Below are 18,339 nucleotides of genomic sequence, written 5' to 3' on the forward strand. Positions count from 1 at the left end.
ATGATGAATGCACAGTTCGCCATTCACTATGTAAACTTAACTTATTTAAGTTTCATATAGACACATATTCTGAAGGCTGAACTCATTGACAGTTTGTAACATAGCCCATGTTTGCTTGAACCATTTCAAATGAATTCAGTTTTGCAAACATTTCTGGGAAGGTTTAGAAGTAATTGATCTTTAGTTGAAATTGTGATAATAAAACGTTCCTTTATGGTCACTAAGAATATGTTTTGCCTTTCCAATGTTAGCTACGGATTTGTATTTTCTTTAAATGCTAGATTTGTGGACATTGTTATTAGATTTTGACTATTTAAATTATTGGGTCATTGACATGTTCAAATAATGTTTATTTTTGCATATTATCTTCACTTAAATAATTGCATTTTCTTGACTAATGCAGTCCATATCATCTCAATGTTATTCTCTAACATAATCTGTAAGGGTCCATCCCACTGGGCAGAAACTGTTTGAATTAACATGGTTTCCATGCCATTTCAACAAAGAAAATCTTTGTGATGACGTTGAATCAATGTGGAAAACCGATTGGATTTTTTAACCTATCTTTTAGCCTAAATCCAATGACAGGGTGACATTTTTTGTTGATTTCACTTTGAATTCATGTTAGTTGACAACTCAACCAAATGTCAATCAAAACTAGATGTTGAACTGACGTCTGTGTCCAGTGGGATAATACTACAACATGAACTGCCCTCACAAAAACTGTGTAGATGCGTGAATCCAATTGTGCTCTAACCAAACAACTCTAAGTGACTACTTTCCCAAAGATGGTGGAGAAGATTGCCTGTGTCTGATGAATCTATGTTGACTCAAGGATTTTTTTTACACTTATCTGTTTGTAATTAGAATATCTGGAAGCTTTAGCTACCTTTCACCACTTTGTAATGCAAACTGGGTGGACATAACTGTCCTGAAAGAACTTCCTTCATTTATTTGAAAAAATGCATTTGTAATCTTTTTATACAACACACTATTGTGAATTTCGCATTGCTTTCTGATTGATTTTGTATTCATTGTGCGGCAGGTAGCCTCGAGATTAGAGCGTTGGGCCAGTAAACGAAAGGTTGCTGGTTTGAATACTGGAGCTTAGAAGGTAAAAATCTCTGTTGCTGTGCCATTAAACAAGGCACTTAACCCTAATTTCTCCAGGGATGCTGTTCAGTGGTGACCCTGGCTGTGACCCCACTCCCTGTGGGTGTCTCAGCGGGAGTTGGGATGTGCAAGAAACACATTTCCATTACACACTTGTGTGTAACAGGACAAATATAAGCATTCCATTTACAATGCAGTATTTAGTGTATCATATTTTTGTACAAAAAGTGCTTTACTTGGGCACAGGTTCAAGATTATGGAGGAAAGTGAATTCCTAGGTCTGGGAGGGACTGAAGCTAAAATGGGGCAGGGATAGTGATGATCTAATGAGATATAAGTGCCCTCTCCCCTGAGCAGAGACCTGTGCCAAACACTGGCCCAGAATTACTGTAATACATGGTCTACTCAGCATTAGAGCCCATTGAAAGTCCATTTAAGATATCATCAATGATATCATCAATTATACACCATATACATTGGCAATCTCTTACAGACAGTCTGGGGGATGTTGCTGACTTTTATAAACATATTATTGTACTTTGTCCCTCTGCATAGAAGTATTCAGCAGTACAGGTCCCATTAGAGGGTGGGTATTCACTTATTGTTTGCTTCTAAATGTAATATATGCATGGACATGTACTCTCTCCCAGTGAGGCTATTTTTTGTACTAGTATTGGGAGGGCATCATGTGAGAATAGGGGCTAATTCTGATAGTTGAATTCCAAAACCATTATGAAACTCCTGCCGCGTTAGGTGAGTATCAATTCATGTTGTGGCCTGCTAGATTGAAAGCATGCGGGATCACAGTCCCATGTCCACATAATCGTGGGGAGAAATCCAATTCTGTTTTTTTCTCCCTGTCAGAAATCTGATTATACTTTAAATGCAAACAAACCACCCCCCAGAGAAAGGAGCTTGTGTCTCTTATAAAATTGGATAGGAATCATGCCCTGCTTCCCTGTAAACGAGGGACATGTAATTCATTTGGCTAATGTATTTGGCTAATGAGCAGAGCTCAGGGTCCTCCCAGGGCCTATGAGGATGAAAACAAACTCTAATGGCTGTAATAAGGGTCATGGGTCAGCTGGTTATATTCAGAGAAGATGTTTGATAAAGTTGTTAGAGGAAAAAAGGATGCTGTAGTGCTCCAGGTTTTTATTATTACATTATTTATTTGAGTATATATAATTATAAAATAGTTATGTAGCCACTGTTGATACAAATGCATTCAAAGACAAGATTTTGAATGGCCTTCCACATATCAAGGTGCAATCCCATTTATTAACAGGAAATTGCACATCAATCAAATTTCAACCAATCAAATGTATTTATAAAGCCCTTCTTACATCAGCTGATGTCACAAAGTGCTGTACAGAAACCCAGCCTAAAACCGCAAACAGCAAGCAATGCCGGTGTAGAAGCACGAGGTGTAGAAGCATGACTATTTACTATTTGATGTTGGCTCTGTTTAAGACTGAGAGTAACATTTCGTTTCCCAGCCTAACACGTTGTTCAGGGAGGAGACTAAGGCCCATTACCTACCACATTATTGCTAGCTAGACGCAGCCTTGAGGGTGACCACACCCAAAGACAATGGTGCAGTTGCACCCGACGTGAGTCATCCTAGATTAACTCAAAGAAATGTTCCAACATATTCCCTGTACTGTTTTGTCAAATCTTTACAATGTCAAATATTTTGCTATTATAAAGTAGCAAAATATTATAGACTAATGTGTTTTGGGTCCTGAACAGCAGTGGACAAATCAAGCAGAGATGTGCAGACAGTATGTGTCTGTGAGTTGGGCCCTGTCCTTGAATGGCCATTGATTTATGGTATTACCTGATGGAATGCAGAATTCATTATTTGGTCCCACTTTATATAAGTGTCACTAAAACAATGTGTTTTACACAGTAATTACATTGTCATGTACGATGTGGTTAGACATTATTACAGATTACTTACCCAACTGTTATAATTGTTTGTGACTTGAACAATTTTAGAGATGTGCAATTAGAGATGTGCAATTGTACATTGAGGTGAACATTGAGGTGACCTTTTATATTGTACAGTAACGGAGAGTTTGCTGTCAAGTCTAAGGCCTGCAAAATTAATCATTTAAATGTATAATCACATAAAATGCAATGTACAATCACACACCAACTATAAAACGGGTTACCTAATTACACCTGCCTACAGTATGCAATTACTATGTCAACACAGTTTGTAGGGACAACTTATATAAAGTACGGCAGACAGTGAATTAACTTAGATACTTTTAGTCTGTCACCTTTCTGCTGCACCCATATGACAAATATTTGAGTAGGGAGTTTCTCCACGCTAAGTGCCAGTCTTGGTATGAGGAATATATGCCAGCCCCTGCCAACAAAATATAATATCACATGAACATCAGCAATTCTGGCAATTCTTTTGTTGAGATATCAATTTGGAATTGTTCAGGATTATTTGAAGTATGCCCTTCTATTCAGCCCACACAGGGAGAGTTCCCTTGTTCCTCAGAGAACACCGAGTCCACTGTCTCTCTCCACAGTTATGACCCACTCCATTACTACCCTTCTCTCTGAACATGTATACAGTGTTTGCTGAAAATCTGTCAATCTGGAGAAAAAAGTGTGTAAAGAAGTCTCTGTGAGATGAGAGTGGAAATGACTAAATACTGTAAAGTTTACATAATATTTCTATATTTATAGCTGCGGTGTACATCCCTTGTAGGAGTGGAAAGGGTTATATACAGATATGTATTTTGGAGAACATCCACACCTTCATGAGAAGTTTTTCAAATATGATTTGCAACTCCAATCCTAGGATTTGGCAGACTGTCCCCTGCTGTGTGTTACTCATACTGTTACAAGATTGATCTAGAAGGCTGAGCTGCAACTGAACCGGAACTCAAAAAGTGGGCAGTATCCACCTTTCATCAGAGGCTAGTTGCTCTTACTCTCTTGGGAGCAAAAACATAGCAGCTACGTTGGGAGTTTCATTCAGTCTGTTGGTTGGAATGGTTGAGTGGAATCTGTCTGAGGCGGTATTAAATGGATAAAGCAGGTTGCTACTTTAGCTTTAAGGGTGAGATATTTCCTTCAGGTAAGCCCTCTTGATATGAGAATTTCTCCATGAAAGTGTTCTTATGTGGTTGAATTAGCCTTGGCTGAACCTGTGTTGGACAAGCAAACATGGTAGTAGTAGTTATTTAACTAGGCAAGTCAATTAAGAACAAATTCTTATTTACAATGACGGCCTACGCCGGCCAAACCCGGGCCGGTTGTGATACAGCCTGGATTCAAACCAGAGTGTTTGTAGTGATGCCTCTAGCACTGAAATGCAGTCCCATAGACCGCTGCGCCACTCGGGAGCAGACACTTTGATGGCTTCTTTTATTGTCTTGACTGCTTATGTTGACATCATGATTATTATGGACTAATGATGATTTTTACATTTCACAACACTAGCTAGGTTTCCATCTAATTGGCAACAGATTTTCATGCGAATATTCTAAAATCTGCATGAAGAAAATATGTGCATTTTCCCACTAGTGGTGTGTTTCCACCAAACGGACTTGTTGCGAATAAAATCAGTGTGTGATGACGTAGTGCACAAAATATTGACTTTTTTTGCTTACCTTTTCATTTACCTAAATAAAAATTGAAAGTTCAGTGTGTATTTAACTCTACTGATTTTTGTCACGATAGTTTTGTCACAAAAAGTGTTGCGTTAAATAGCAAATGTGCCTACTCTAGTCTTGGCACGTGTGCGCTAGCTAACAGCTAGCAGATAGCCTACAGTGAGGGTAGGCTGTGTGGGTAGGCTAGTCTACATGATGAGATTATTATAGATTAGAGCGAGAATATTTTTATTTGTCAAACAGCAGTCAAGCATCGATCATCATGTCACCAGAATAAGACCCTCGATATTTATTGAAAAGGAGCATCAAGCTCATCACCGTGCACTTTCTCCACCCTGTGAAGTTCATCATAATTGATTTAATCTGTAGCCTAATAAACTGCATGGTTTCACGAGTCGTAGTGGGAGAACCACACACCATATCATTGCGTGACTCCAAGTTGACTTCAACATGACGGTTATTATATCATTATTGTTACGACTTCCGCTGAAGTCGGCTCCTCTCCTTGTTTGGGCGGTGTTCGGCGGTCGAAGTCACAGGCTTTCTAGCCATCTGTAACGGTTGTCGTCGGGAATAGAGGACCAAAACGCAGCAGGAATGTGGATGCTCATCTTGATATGTATTTTAAATAAAGAGAACACCTAAACAACAAAACGAAGAACACACGAACAACAAAACAGTCTTGTCATGCTCACACAGGCAAAACAAGAAACAATCTCCCACAAACACCTAACCAAACACATACCCATATATAGGACTCTCAATCAGAGGCAACTAGAAAACACCTGCCTCCAATTGAGAGTCCAACCCCAATAAACTAGACATAGAAATACAAAAGACTAGAGACCACATAGAAATACAAACATAGAACATAACCCCAAAAACCCGGAAATAATAAATCAAACACCCTACTACATAAATCATCACCCCGAACCACATAAACAAAATACCCTCTGCCACGTCCTGACAAAACTACAATAACAAATAACCCTTATACTGGTCAGGACGTGACACCATCGCCGCTCCATTTTTCATGTATCCATTTGTTTTGTCTTCTTCCCTGCACACCTGGTTTTTATTCCCCAATCAATCTACATGTATTTATTCCTCTGTTCCCCATCATGTCTTTGTGAAAGATTGTTTGTGTTACGTGTTTATTGTTGACGCGCCAGACTGGTTTGTTTTTTCCGTGGTATTTTTACGAAGATGTTTATTGTTAAACATAATTCTTGTGACTGTTTTGCGCGTTTTGCACTTTTGCCTCAATAAAGTGTGCGCCTGTTCACAAATCTCTGCTCTCCTGCACCTGACTTCGCTACCAGTACGCACACACCTGACAATTATTTGCGTATGAAGGGATTTCCACTACCATTTCTCGCATCTTTAATTTTACAAACACAAAACTATCCCACCATGTCGAACAAACAAATGATCTATCTGCATTTATAAAATTGTACCAAAACTTCCTGTTTCCATCATAGTGGTCGTGAGTTTTTATTTATATGGTATGACTTTACTCGCATAAAAACTGTGGATGGAAAGGGGGTTAATGTCTAGGCCGGACTCTAGGCTGTGGAATGTCAGAGGCAAGAATAGTAAATCTCTTTTCAGTGTGGCAATCTTGATTAATGCTTAAATTGTTTCTCAAATACCATCAGGTACTTGTATTTTAGTTACATGTATAGTGCTTTCAGAAAGTATTCACACCGCTTGACTTTTTCCACATTTTGTTGTGTTACAGCCTGAATTTAAAATGGATTACATTTAGATTTAGTTGTCACTGGCCTACACATAATGCCCAATAATGTCAAAGTGTAATTATGTTTTTCAAATTAATAAAAAATGAAAAGCTGAAATGTCTTGAGTCAATAAGAATTCAACCTCTTTGTTATGGCAAGCCTAAATAAAAATGTGCTTAACAAGTAACATAGTAAGTTGCATGGACTCTCTATGTCCAATAATAGCATTTAACATGATTTTTGAATGACTGCCTCATCTATGTACCCCACACATACAATTATCTGTAAGGTCCCTCAGTCAAGCAGTGAATTTCAAACACAGATTCAACCACAAAGACCAATGAGATTTTCCAATGTCACGCAAAGAAGGGCACCTATTGGTAGATGTGTAAAAAAATAAAAAAGCGGTCATATCCCTTTGAGCATGTTGAAGTTATTTATTACACTTTGGATGGTGTATCAATACACACAGTCACTACAAAGATACAGGTGTCCTTCCTAACTCATTTGCCGGAGCGAAAGGAAACAGCTCAGGGATTTCACCATGAGGCCAACGGTGATTTTAAAACAGTTATAGAGTTTAATGTCTGTGATAGGATAAAACTGAGGATGGATCAACAACATTGTAGTTACTTCACAAAACTAACCTACAGTAATTGACTGTAAAATAAGGAAGTATCAACACTACCGGTCAAAAGTTTTAGATAACCTACTCATTCAAGGGTTTTTCTTTATTTTTACTATTTTCTACATTGTAGAATAATAGTGAAGACATCAAAACTATGAAATTACACATATGTAATAATGTAGTAACCAAAACAGTGTTAAACAAATCAAAATATATTTTATGTTTTAGATTCTTCTTGGCGTTCTCTCGACCAGCTTCAACTGGAATGCTTTTCCAACAGTCTTGAAGGAGTTCCCACATATGCTGAGCACTTTTTGGCTGCTTTTCCTTCACTCTGCGGTCCGACTCATCCCAAACCATCTCAATTTGGTTGAGGTCGGGGGATTGTGGAGGCCAGGTCATCTGATGCAGCACTATATCACTCTCCTTCTTGGTAAAATAGCCCTTACACAGCCTGGAGGTGTTTTGGGTTGAAAAACAACTGGGCCCAAACCAGGTGGGATGGCGTATCGCTTCAGAATGCTGTGGTAGTCATGCTGGTTAAGTGTCCCTTGAATTCTAAATAAATCACAGACAGTGTCACCAGCAAAGCACCGCCACACCATAACACCTCCTCCGTGCTTTATGGTGGGAAATACACATGCAGAGATCATCCGTTCTCCCACACTGTGTCTCACAAAGACACGGCGGTTGGAACCAAAAATCTCAAATTTGGACTCCAGACCAAAGGACAAATTTCCACCGGTCTAATGTCCATTGCTCTTGTGGTTTCTAGTGGTGGTTTCTAGTAGTGGTTTCTTTGCAGCAATTCGACCATGAAGGCCTGACTCACACAGTCTCCTTTGAACAGTTGATGTTGAGATGTGTCTGCTATTTGAACCCTGTGAAGCATTTATTTGGGCTGCAATTCATGAGGCTGGTAACTCTAATGAACGTATCCTCTGCAGCAGAGGTAACTCAGTGTGCAAAGCTGCCATCAAGGCAAAGGGTCGCTATTTGAAGAATTTGAAATATAAAATATATTTTGATTTGCTTAACACTTTTTTGGTTACTACATGATTCCATATGTGTTATTTCATAGTTTTGACGTCTTCACTATTATTCTACAATGTAGAAAATAGTCAAAATAAAGAAAAACCCTTGTATGAGTAGGTGTTCTAAAACTTTCGAACGGTTGTGTACATAATACAAATATTCCAAAACATGCATCCTGTTTGCATCAAGGCACTAAAGTAATACTGCAAAAAATGTGGCAAAGCAATTCACTTTTTGTCTTGAATACAAAGTGTTATGTTTGGGGCAAATCCAATACAACACATACTGAGTTACCACTCTCCATATTTTCAAGCATAGTGGCTGCATCATGTTATGGGTATGTTTGTAATTGTTAAGGACTGGGGAGTTTTTCAGGACAAAACAGAAACGGAATGGAGCTAAGCACAAGCAAATTCCTAGACGAAAACCTGGTTCAGTCTGCTTTCCGTCAGACACTGGGAGATGTATTCACCTTTCAGCAGGACAAATCTCCACGCTAACCTAAAATACAAGGCCAAATCTGCACTGGAGTTGCTTACCAAGAAAACAGTGAATGTTCCTGTGTGGCCGAATTACAGTTTTGACTTAAATCCACTTGAAAATCTATGGCAAGACCTGAAAATGGTTGTCTAGCAATGATCCACAACCAATATGACAGCGCTTGAAGAATTTTGTAAAAAATTATGGGCAAATGTTGCACAATCCAGGTGTGGAAAGCTCTTACAGACTTACCCAGAAAGACTCACAGCTGTAATCTCTGCCAAAGGTGCTTCTACAAAGTACTCTTGTCACGTCCTGACCAGTATAAGGGTTATTTGTTATTGTAGTTTGGTCAGGACGTGGCAGAGGGTATTTTGTTTCTGCGGTTCGGGGTGATGGTTTATGTAGTAGGGTGTTAGATTTATTATTTCCGGGTTTTGGTTTATGTTCTATGTTTTGTATTTCTATGTTCTTTCTGGTTTGTGGTATTTCTATGTGTAGGTTAATGGGGGGTTGGACTCTCAATTGGAGGCAGGTGCTTTCTCGTTGCCTCTGATTGAGAGTCCTATATATGGGTAATTGTTTGGTGTAGTGTTGTGGGAGATTGTTTCTTGTTTTGCATGTGTGAGTGTGACAAGACTGTTTTGTTGTTTGTGTGTTCTTCTTTTTGTTATTTTGGTGTTCTCTTGATTTAAAATAAGTACAAGATGAGCATCCACATTCCTGCTGCGTTTTGGTCCTCTATTCCCGACGACAACCGTTACAACTGGCTAATGGGGTCTGAATACTTATGTAAAACATATATTTCTGTGTTTCATTTTCAATACATTTGCAAACATTAAAAACTTGTTTTCACTTTGTCATTATGGGTTATAGTGGGTAGATGGGTGAGGATTTGTACTTATTTAATCCATTTTGAATTCAGTCTGTAACACAACAAAACATGGAAGAAGTCAAAGGGTATGGATACTTTCTGAAGGCACTGTATGTGCAGTTTAATACTCACACACTGACACAGCACATCATGTTGAAAAAGTTGTTCTACAGCATAGTGTGACTCCCTTTGAACCACCTGAGCTTTGATCCTCATAAGGTACTTGCTAAGGGAATGATACACCCTTTCAATAGGAAGTTCCCACGTATGTCACGCCTGCTCCCGCTCCCCCTCCCTGGTGCTCGAGGGTGCCAGGCTGCCCATCATTACGCACATCTTTCACCATTGTTACACGCACCAGCGCCTCTTTGGACTTACCTGGACTCCATGACTTTGTTGATTGCTCCTCCTATATCTGTCTGTTCCTCAGTTTGATCCCTGTGTCAGCATTATTGTTGTTATGTTTCCCCTGTCCAGACGCTGTCCTTGTTTGTTTCATGTCAGTTATTTATTTAATGTTCACTCCCTGTACTTGCTTCTCGGCCTCTGTGTCTGTTCTTACACTGTATACACACAAACTCACAAGCGCACAAAGAATTATATACACAACAATGCCCCATTACTTATCGCTCAAACTAACCAGCATGTTTTCAAGTGGGGCATACAATGTCAATTCATTTATGATTCTAAAATCTTGTGAATGTTTTCATACATGTTTTGGGCTCTCTACACTTTATTGCTTGCAATGTTTCGACCAGAACACATCAAACATGTTTACTTGCCTAAGTCAATCGATATCACATACAGGAACTCAGAATGTAAACTCAGCGTTGGATAATACTGAGCGGGGAACTTGACTCACCTGTAACCTTGTTACAGCATTTTTGATAGACAATCGTGATTTTCACATCAACATGAAAAGAGTCTATTCAACCACACTGCAACTTCTGATTTTATGAGACACCACTGCTTTTCACCGCTGCAATGATCTGACCAGTGAATTACAGTAGGCCTATTGTGAAGCTTCAGTCCAACCATGAGGATACTCAGCAGCTAATATGATAACATTGATAGCATTATTTGTTTTTGAATAATTGTTTTATTTATCAGAAATGGATACTCAAGTGGCATCAGCGCAGGGGTAACTTGACAATGGAAAATATGATCACAGTATGATTGTATATCAAAGATGATAATAATAACAATCACATTTCTCCGGATGATACATTTTGAAAACTACACTCCCTTACCTACTGTAGACTTCAAGGCAAATTTCGAGTCAAATCTCCAGATCAATGGAGTGGATCACTTAACAGGCAACTGTGGAAGCTGGTTCCTTTGGGAATTCTTGCCAGGAAGAACTTGCAATAATCTCCTCCTGGGCTTTAGTATCTCTAAAGAACTCTGATACCCTGGTCAGACAGGGAGGGAGGGACGATCATCTGAAATATTTTGATAATGTTATATCCCGATAATATTCACAATATATGTGAACAAAACATGGAAATCCTCTCTAATACCTGATTACCTAATGAGAGATATTCTGAGGCTTTATTTGTATTTTATTTTACTTAACACTTATTTAAATAGGCAAGTCAGTTAAAAACAAATTCTTATTTACAATGACGGTGTCATGACGTTGGCCTGTGGGTTTATGACCCCCCCATAAATACCTTTCTCCCTTCCCCTCTCTCTCTGACCCTACTGAAGGACTTGAATAGCCTGTGTTAAATATAGAGAGTCTGGGAACATCAAACAAATGGGGAAAAGGAACCATATTTTGATAATAAAACCAGTTGGAAATATGCTTGATAACGTCATGAGTATGTATGTCAGTTCATTGTTATCTGAGACATTATGATTGATGACAGGACGACATAAACTGTACCTGAGAAAGTATACACCCTCTAGTTATCAGAGTCACATGGAATTGTTATGCAATTGAAATGTTTGATATTGAAATTGTTTGTTAGGAGATTAAATGTAATTTTAGCTTCCAAATGAGAGAATTGGGTTTTCATAAGGAAGGTGCCCTGCCCGATCAGTGGCCCAACCCTGTGAAGAGACATGGGGTTATAAACGATGGGGCGCCTCCTTCCCCCCTCTCCACTATATAAGCCTTTGACGAGGGGATGGCCAGTGTGTTCCAGTACGGGAGGTCTGCAGCCTCTACGTTAGAAGGACAGACACATATCAAGGACAGAACTAAGCCAACCTCGGCGTGAGCTATGGTATGAACTGGTATGAACTTTGAGCTTATTCACTACAGAAGTGATACTTCCTAGCCGTTGAGTTAGCCGCTGCTAACGTGGGCTAGGAAAGGACGGACGACGGATCCAGTCGAACAACCAGACGAAGATACCACCACGTATCCAATTTGCCACCATTGACATTCTTCCACTACAGGAAGATCTGTTGGCCAACCCGGCCAGCATCTACGACCAATCTACCGAAGCGCAGCTCAGAGTAAATATTTATTGCATTTTCCTTTTCCAAATGGGCGGTAATTTAGAATGCATAAGATAATGTATTTACGATAGCATAGCTGCTGTTTCTTTGTTCCTAAGTCTTCCCGCTATTTCATTCAAGCCCAACCCCCTTTCCTTTGTGTAACCAGCCATGATACAGGCTCCGTCCACCAGGACGTTTTCGGTATGACATCATTTGTATTCTGTGTATTTGTAATTCTGTGTGATTAGTTAGGTATTTAGTAAATAAATAATTAAACCCAATTTTGTATTGCTGATTCAACTTGTTAGCCAGGGTTCGTGAAGATAACCAAGAATTGACAACTTTCATTGTGAGACTGAAAATAAGATAAGGGTTAATATTGACTGCTATCGATGTAAAATATTACTAAGTATTTTAAGAGTTTATTCGGAAGATAACGGCTCTATAAACGTTCTTCTGTGGTGCCCCGACTTCCTAGTTAATTACATTTACATGATTAGCTTAATCAGGTAATATTAATTACAGAGAAATAATTGTATAAGTTAGCATGTCATATCACTTAATCCGGCATAGCCAAAGACACGACAACGGCCTACCAAAAGGCAAAAGACCTCCTGCGGGGACGGGTCTGGGATAAAAAAAAAATGTAATAAAGAAAATAGAAATATAGGACAAAACACATCATGACAAGAGACACAACACTCATAAAGAGAGACCTAAGACAACAACATAGCAAGGCAGCAACACATGACAACACAGCATGGTAGCAACATAACAACAAAATGGTAGCAACACAACATGGTAGTAGCACAAAACATGGTACAAACATTATTGGACACAGACAACAGCACAAAGGGCAAGAAGGTAGAGACAACAATACATCATGCAAAGCAGCCACAGCTGTCAGTAAGAGTGTCCATGATGAGTCTTTGAATGAAGAGATTGAGATAAAACTGTCCAGTTTGAGTGTTTGTTGCAGCTCGTTCCAGTCGCTAGCTGCAGCGAACTGAAAAGAGGAGTGACCCAGGGATGTGTGTGCTTTGGGGACCTTTAACAGAATGTGACTGGCAGAACGGGTGTTGTATGTGGAGGATGAGGGCTGCAGTAGATATCTCAGATAAGGGGGAGTGAACGGGTGTTGTATGTGGAGGATGAGGGCTGCAGTAGATATCTCAGATAGGGGGGAGTGAACGGGTGTTGTATGTGGAGGATGAGGGCAGCAGTAGATATCTCAGATAGGGGGGAGTGAACGGGTGTTGTATGTGGAGGATGAGGGCTGCAGTAGATATCTCAGATAGGGGGGAGTGAACGGGTGTTGTATGTGGAGGATGAGGGCTGCAGTAGATATCTCAGATAGGGGGGAGTGAACGGGTGTTGTATGTGGAGGATGAGGGCTGCAGTAGATATCTCAGATAGGGGGGAGTGAACGGGTGTTGTATGTGGAGGATGAGGGCTGCAGTAGATATCTCAGATAGGGGGGAGTGAACGGGTGTTGTATGTGGAGGATGAGGGCTGCAGTAGATATCTCAGATAGGGGGGAGTGAACGGGTGTTGTATGTGGAGGATGAGGGCTGCAGTAGATATCTCAGATAGGGGGGAGTGAACGGGTGTTGTATGTGGAGGATGAGGGCTGCAGTAGATATCTCAGATAGGGGGGAGTGAACGGGTGTTGTATGTGGAGGATGAGGGCTGCAGTAGATATCTCAGATAGGGGGGAGTGAACGGGTGTTGTATGTGGAGGATGAGGGCTGCAGTAGATATCTCAGATAGGGGGGAGTGAACGGGTGTTGTATGTGGAGGATGAGGGCTGCAGTAGATATCTCAGATAGGGGGGAGTGAACGGGTGTTGTATGTGGAGGATGAGGGCTGCAGTAGATATCTCAGATAGGGGGGAGTGAACGGGTGTTGTATGTGGAGGATGAGGGCTGCAGTAGATTTCTCAGATAGGGGGGAGTGAACGGGTGTTGTATGTGGAGGATGAGGGCTGCAGTAGATATCTCAGATAGGGGGGAGTGAACGGGTGTTGTATGTGGAGGATGAGGGCTGCAGTAGATATCTCAGATAGGGGGGAGTGAACGGGTGTTGTATGTGGAGGATGAGGGCTGCAGTAGATATCTCAGATAGGGGGGAGTGAACGGGTGTTGTATGTGGAGGATGAGGGCTGCAGTAGATATCTCAGATAGGGGGGAGTGAACGGGTGTTGTATGTGGAGGATGAGGGCTGCAGTAGATATCTCAGATAGGGGGGAGTGAACGGGTGTTGTATGTGGAGGATGAGGGCTGCAGTAGATATCTCAGATGGGGGGAGTGAACGGGTGTTGTATGTGGAGGATGAGGGCTGCAGTAGATATCTCAGATAGGGGGGAGTGAACGGGTGTTGTATGTGGAGGATGAGGGCTGCAGTAGATATCTCAGATAGGGGGGAGTGAACGGGTGTTGTATGTGGAGGATGAGGGCTGCAGTAGATATCTCAGATAGGGGGGAGTGAACGGGTGTTGTATGTGGAGGATGAGGGCTGCAGTAGATATCTCAGATAGGGGGGAGTGAACGGGTGTTGTATGTGGAGGATGAGGGCTGCAGTAGATATCTCAGATAGGGGGGAGTGAACGGGTGTTGTATGTGGAGGATGAGGGCTGCAGTAGATATCTCAGATAGGGGGGAGTGAACGGGTGTTGTATGTGGAGGATGAGGGCTGCAGTAGATTTCTCAGATAGGGGGGAGTGAACGGGTGTTGTATGTGGAGGATGAGGGCTGCAGTAGATATCTCAGATAGGGGGGAGTGAACGGGTGTTGTATGTGGAGGATGAGGGCTGCAGTAGATATCTCAGATAGGGGGGAGTGAACGGGTGTTGTATGTGGAGGATGAGGGCTGCAGTAGATATCTCAGATAGGGGGGAGTGAACGGGTGTTGTATGTGGAGGATGAGGGCTGCAGTAGATATCTCAGATAGGGGGGAGTGAACGGGTGTTGTATGTGGAGGATGAGGGCTGCAGTAGATATCTCAGATAGGGGGGAGTGAACGGGTGTTGTATGTGGAGGATGAGGGCTGCAGTAGATATCTCAGATAGGGGGGAGTGAACGGGTGTTGTATGTGGAGGATGAGGGCTGCAGTAGATATCTCAGATAGGGGGGAGTGAACGGGGGTTGTATGTGGAGGATGAGGGCTGCAGTAGATATCTCAGATAGGGGGGAGTGAACGGGTGTTGTATGTGGAGGATGAGGGCTGCAGTAGATATCTCAGATAGGGGGGAGTGAACGGGTGTTGTATGTGGAGGATGAGGGCTGCAGTAGATATCTCAGATAGGGGGGAGTGAACGGGTGTTGTATGTGGAGGATGAGGGCTGCAGTAGATATCTCAGATAGGGGGGAGTGAACGGGTGTTGTATGTGGAGGATGAGGGCTGCAGTAGATATCTCAGACAGGGGGGAGTGAACGGGTGTTGTATGTGGAGGATGAGGGCTGCAGTAGATATCTCAGACAGGGGGGAGTGAACGGGTGTTGTATGTGGAGGATGAGGGCTGCAGTAGATATCTCAGACAGGGGGGAGTGAACGGGTGTTGTATGTGGAGGATGAGGGCTGCAGTAGATATCTCAGATAGGGGGGAGTGAACGGGTGTTGTATGTGGAGGATGAGGGCTGCAGTAGATATCTCAGATAGGGGGGAGTGAACGGGTGTTGTATGTGGAGGATGAGGGCTGCAGTAGATTTCTCAGATAGGGGGGAGTGAACGGGTGTTGTATGTGGAGGATGAGGGCTGCAGTAGATATCTCAGATAGGGGGGAGTGAACGGGTGTTGTATGTGGAGGATGAGGGCTGCAGTAGATATCTCAGATAGGGGGGAGTGAACGGGTGTTGTATGTGGAGGATGAGGGCTGCAGTAGATATCTCAGATAGGGGGGAGTGAACGGGTGTTGTATGTGGAGGATGAGGGCTGCAGTAGATATCTCAGATAGGGGGGAGTGAACGGGTGTTGTATGTGGAGGATGAGGGCTGCAGTAGATATCTCAGATAGGGGGGAGTGAACGGGTGTTGTATGTGGAGGATGAGGGCTGCAGTAGATATCTCAGATAGGGGGGAGTGAACGGGTGTTGTATGTGGAGGATGAGGGCTGCAGTAGATATCTCAGATAGGGGGGAGTGAACGGGTGTTGTATATGGAGGATGAGGGCTGCAGTAGATATCTCAGATAGGGGGGAGTGAACGGGTGTTGTATGTGGAGGATGAGGGCTGCAGTAGATATCTCAGATAGGGGGGAGTGAACGGGTGTTGTATGTGGAGGATGAGGGCTGCAGTAGATATCTCAGATAGGGGGGAGTGAACGGGTGTTGTATGTGGAGGATGAGGGCTGCAGTAGATATCTCAGATAGGGGGGAGTGAACGGGTGTTGTATGTGGAGGATGAGGGCTGCAGTAGATATCTCAGATGGGGGGAGTGAACGGGTGTTGTATGTGGAGGATGAGGGCTGCAGTAGATATCTCAGATAGGGGGGAGTGAACGGGTGTTGTATGTGGAGGATGAGGGCTGCAGTAGATATCTCAGATAGGGGGGAGTGAACGGGGGTTGTATGTGGAGGATGAGGGCTGCAGTAGATATCTCAGATAGGGGGGAGTGAACGGGTGTTGTATGTGGAGGATGAGGGCTGCAGTAGATATCTCAGATAGGGGGGAGTGAACGGGTGTTGTATGTGGAGGATGAGGGCTGCAGTAGATATCTCAGATAGGGGGGAGTGAACGGGTGTTGTATGTGGAGGATGAGGGCTGCAGTAGATATCTCAGATAGGGGGGAGTGAACGGGTGTTTTATGTGGAGGATGAGGGCTGCAGTAGATTTCTCAGATAGGGGGGAGTGAACGGGTGTTGTATGTGGAGGATGAGGGCTGCAGTAGATATCTCAGATAGGGGGGAGTGAACGGGTGTTGTATGTGGAGGATGAGGGCTGCAGTAGATATCTCAGATAGGGGGGAGTGAGGCCTAAGAGGGTTTTATAAATAAGCATCAACCAGTGGGTTGCAACCTTTTGAGAACTGTGGTGGTTTACCTTGAACTAAGTATGCTCTTATTATTTTTCTCTTTTTATTCTTTATTTTGAGTAGGGTCCGGACGAAGGCTGAAGGGACCAGAGCCTGCCACGGTGGATGATTCAGTGAGTGGCTCTACTGATATGGCAAACCTATTGTTTGCATTGGTGGACATCATGTGAATACTAAAGACTATGGGAAAGAGACCCAACTCATTTGAATGAATCTCCATATAGTAAGAAAAGGAACTTACTTTTAACATATTTTTGTTGTAGATATGTGAAGAGCCATCTGAGTTTATAGAGGGGGAGAGACCTCGCCCTCAAGGATCCTCCCCTGTAGATGAATACCCTGAGACTGACAAATACAAGGACAGTGATAAACAGGTACAATGCTGTATATTTCATCCAACCATCATGTTGACTTGCAGTGTGAATTTTGTCAGACCGTCTGATTTCTTTAACATTAATTTTAGGGTGGAGGTGGGAGTGGCAAAAAAGGAAAGAGAGGTTTTGGGTCCCTGTTTGAAAAGCGCTCCCCTGCCAAGATGAGTCAACTGGAGGTCAGACAAGTCTGCATTATCTTTAACTCATGGAGAAGCATGGCTTCAGGTTTTCATTGGTGGTACATAACATGTTGGTATTTCAACATTTCTCATGTTTTTCTTTCATTCTTTTTTTTCGTGTAAACTCAGAGCCCAGAGTCAGGAGTGATTGTGAAAATGGCAAAAGAGACATGTGCCGAGGGCCTCGTTGTAAGTGGAGGGAAGGAGGGAATCTTCATCAAGGAAGTGAGGCCAGAGTCACCAGCCTCAAAGCTTCTTAGTGTACATGAGGGTAAGCAGACAACCAGCTCATACCATGTTCTTTCAGAAGCTGAACAACAAAAGTAGCCTATAGACCAAAAAGTTAACCTGAAAGCAAAGGACATATCGGTGAAATGTGGAGTGAAATAGGTTAAATGTGAAGTAATGGAGCCAAGATTGTTTTTGCTATCCAGGGTAAGAGACTCCCACATTTTTGGCTTTGAATGATCGTATATGCTAGAGTTCTACAGTTCAAATGTTGATTTATTGGTCTTTCTATGTCTTCCTTTTGTTCATTCAGGTGATCAGATACTCAGTGCCACTGTGTATTTTGACAATGTTACATATGAAGATGCTCTACAGATATTGGAACATGCCCAGCCTTACAAGATGGAGTTACTTCTGAAACGCAAACCAATAAAGACATCCACCCTTGAGAGTGAACCAGCCCTTGAAATCATCCAAGTAACTATAACTATGTTCTTTTTCTGGATATGTAGAGTAGTGTTATGTCTTTGGCTCTTTTTCTCATTCAGCAATCAATCAGCTATTCACTTTT

The 18,339-nt window shown here is 42.1% G+C and overlaps 1 protein-coding gene across 1 annotated transcript in view; it reads left to right on the top strand.

Moving 5' to 3' along the window:
* Positions 1–18,339, top strand: part of LOC115162215 (neuroblast differentiation-associated protein AHNAK-like) — a 29,982-nt gene that overhangs the window by 685 nt on the left and 10,958 nt on the right. Inside the window, exons 2-6 of the mRNA XM_029713299.1 lie at positions 17,051–17,100; positions 17,251–17,361; positions 17,451–17,537; positions 17,670–17,811; positions 18,082–18,245. Of these exons, the coding sequence (XP_029569159.1) occupies positions 17,051–17,100; positions 17,251–17,361; positions 17,451–17,537; positions 17,670–17,811; positions 18,082–18,245 (554 nt within the window). The remainder of the gene's footprint in view (positions 1–17,050; positions 17,101–17,250; positions 17,362–17,450; positions 17,538–17,669; positions 17,812–18,081; positions 18,246–18,339) is intronic.

This window comes from Salmo trutta, chromosome 25 (assembly GCF_901001165.1).
Source record: "Salmo trutta chromosome 25, fSalTru1.1, whole genome shotgun sequence".
Lineage (NCBI taxonomy): Eukaryota > Metazoa > Chordata > Actinopteri > Salmoniformes > Salmonidae > Salmo > Salmo trutta.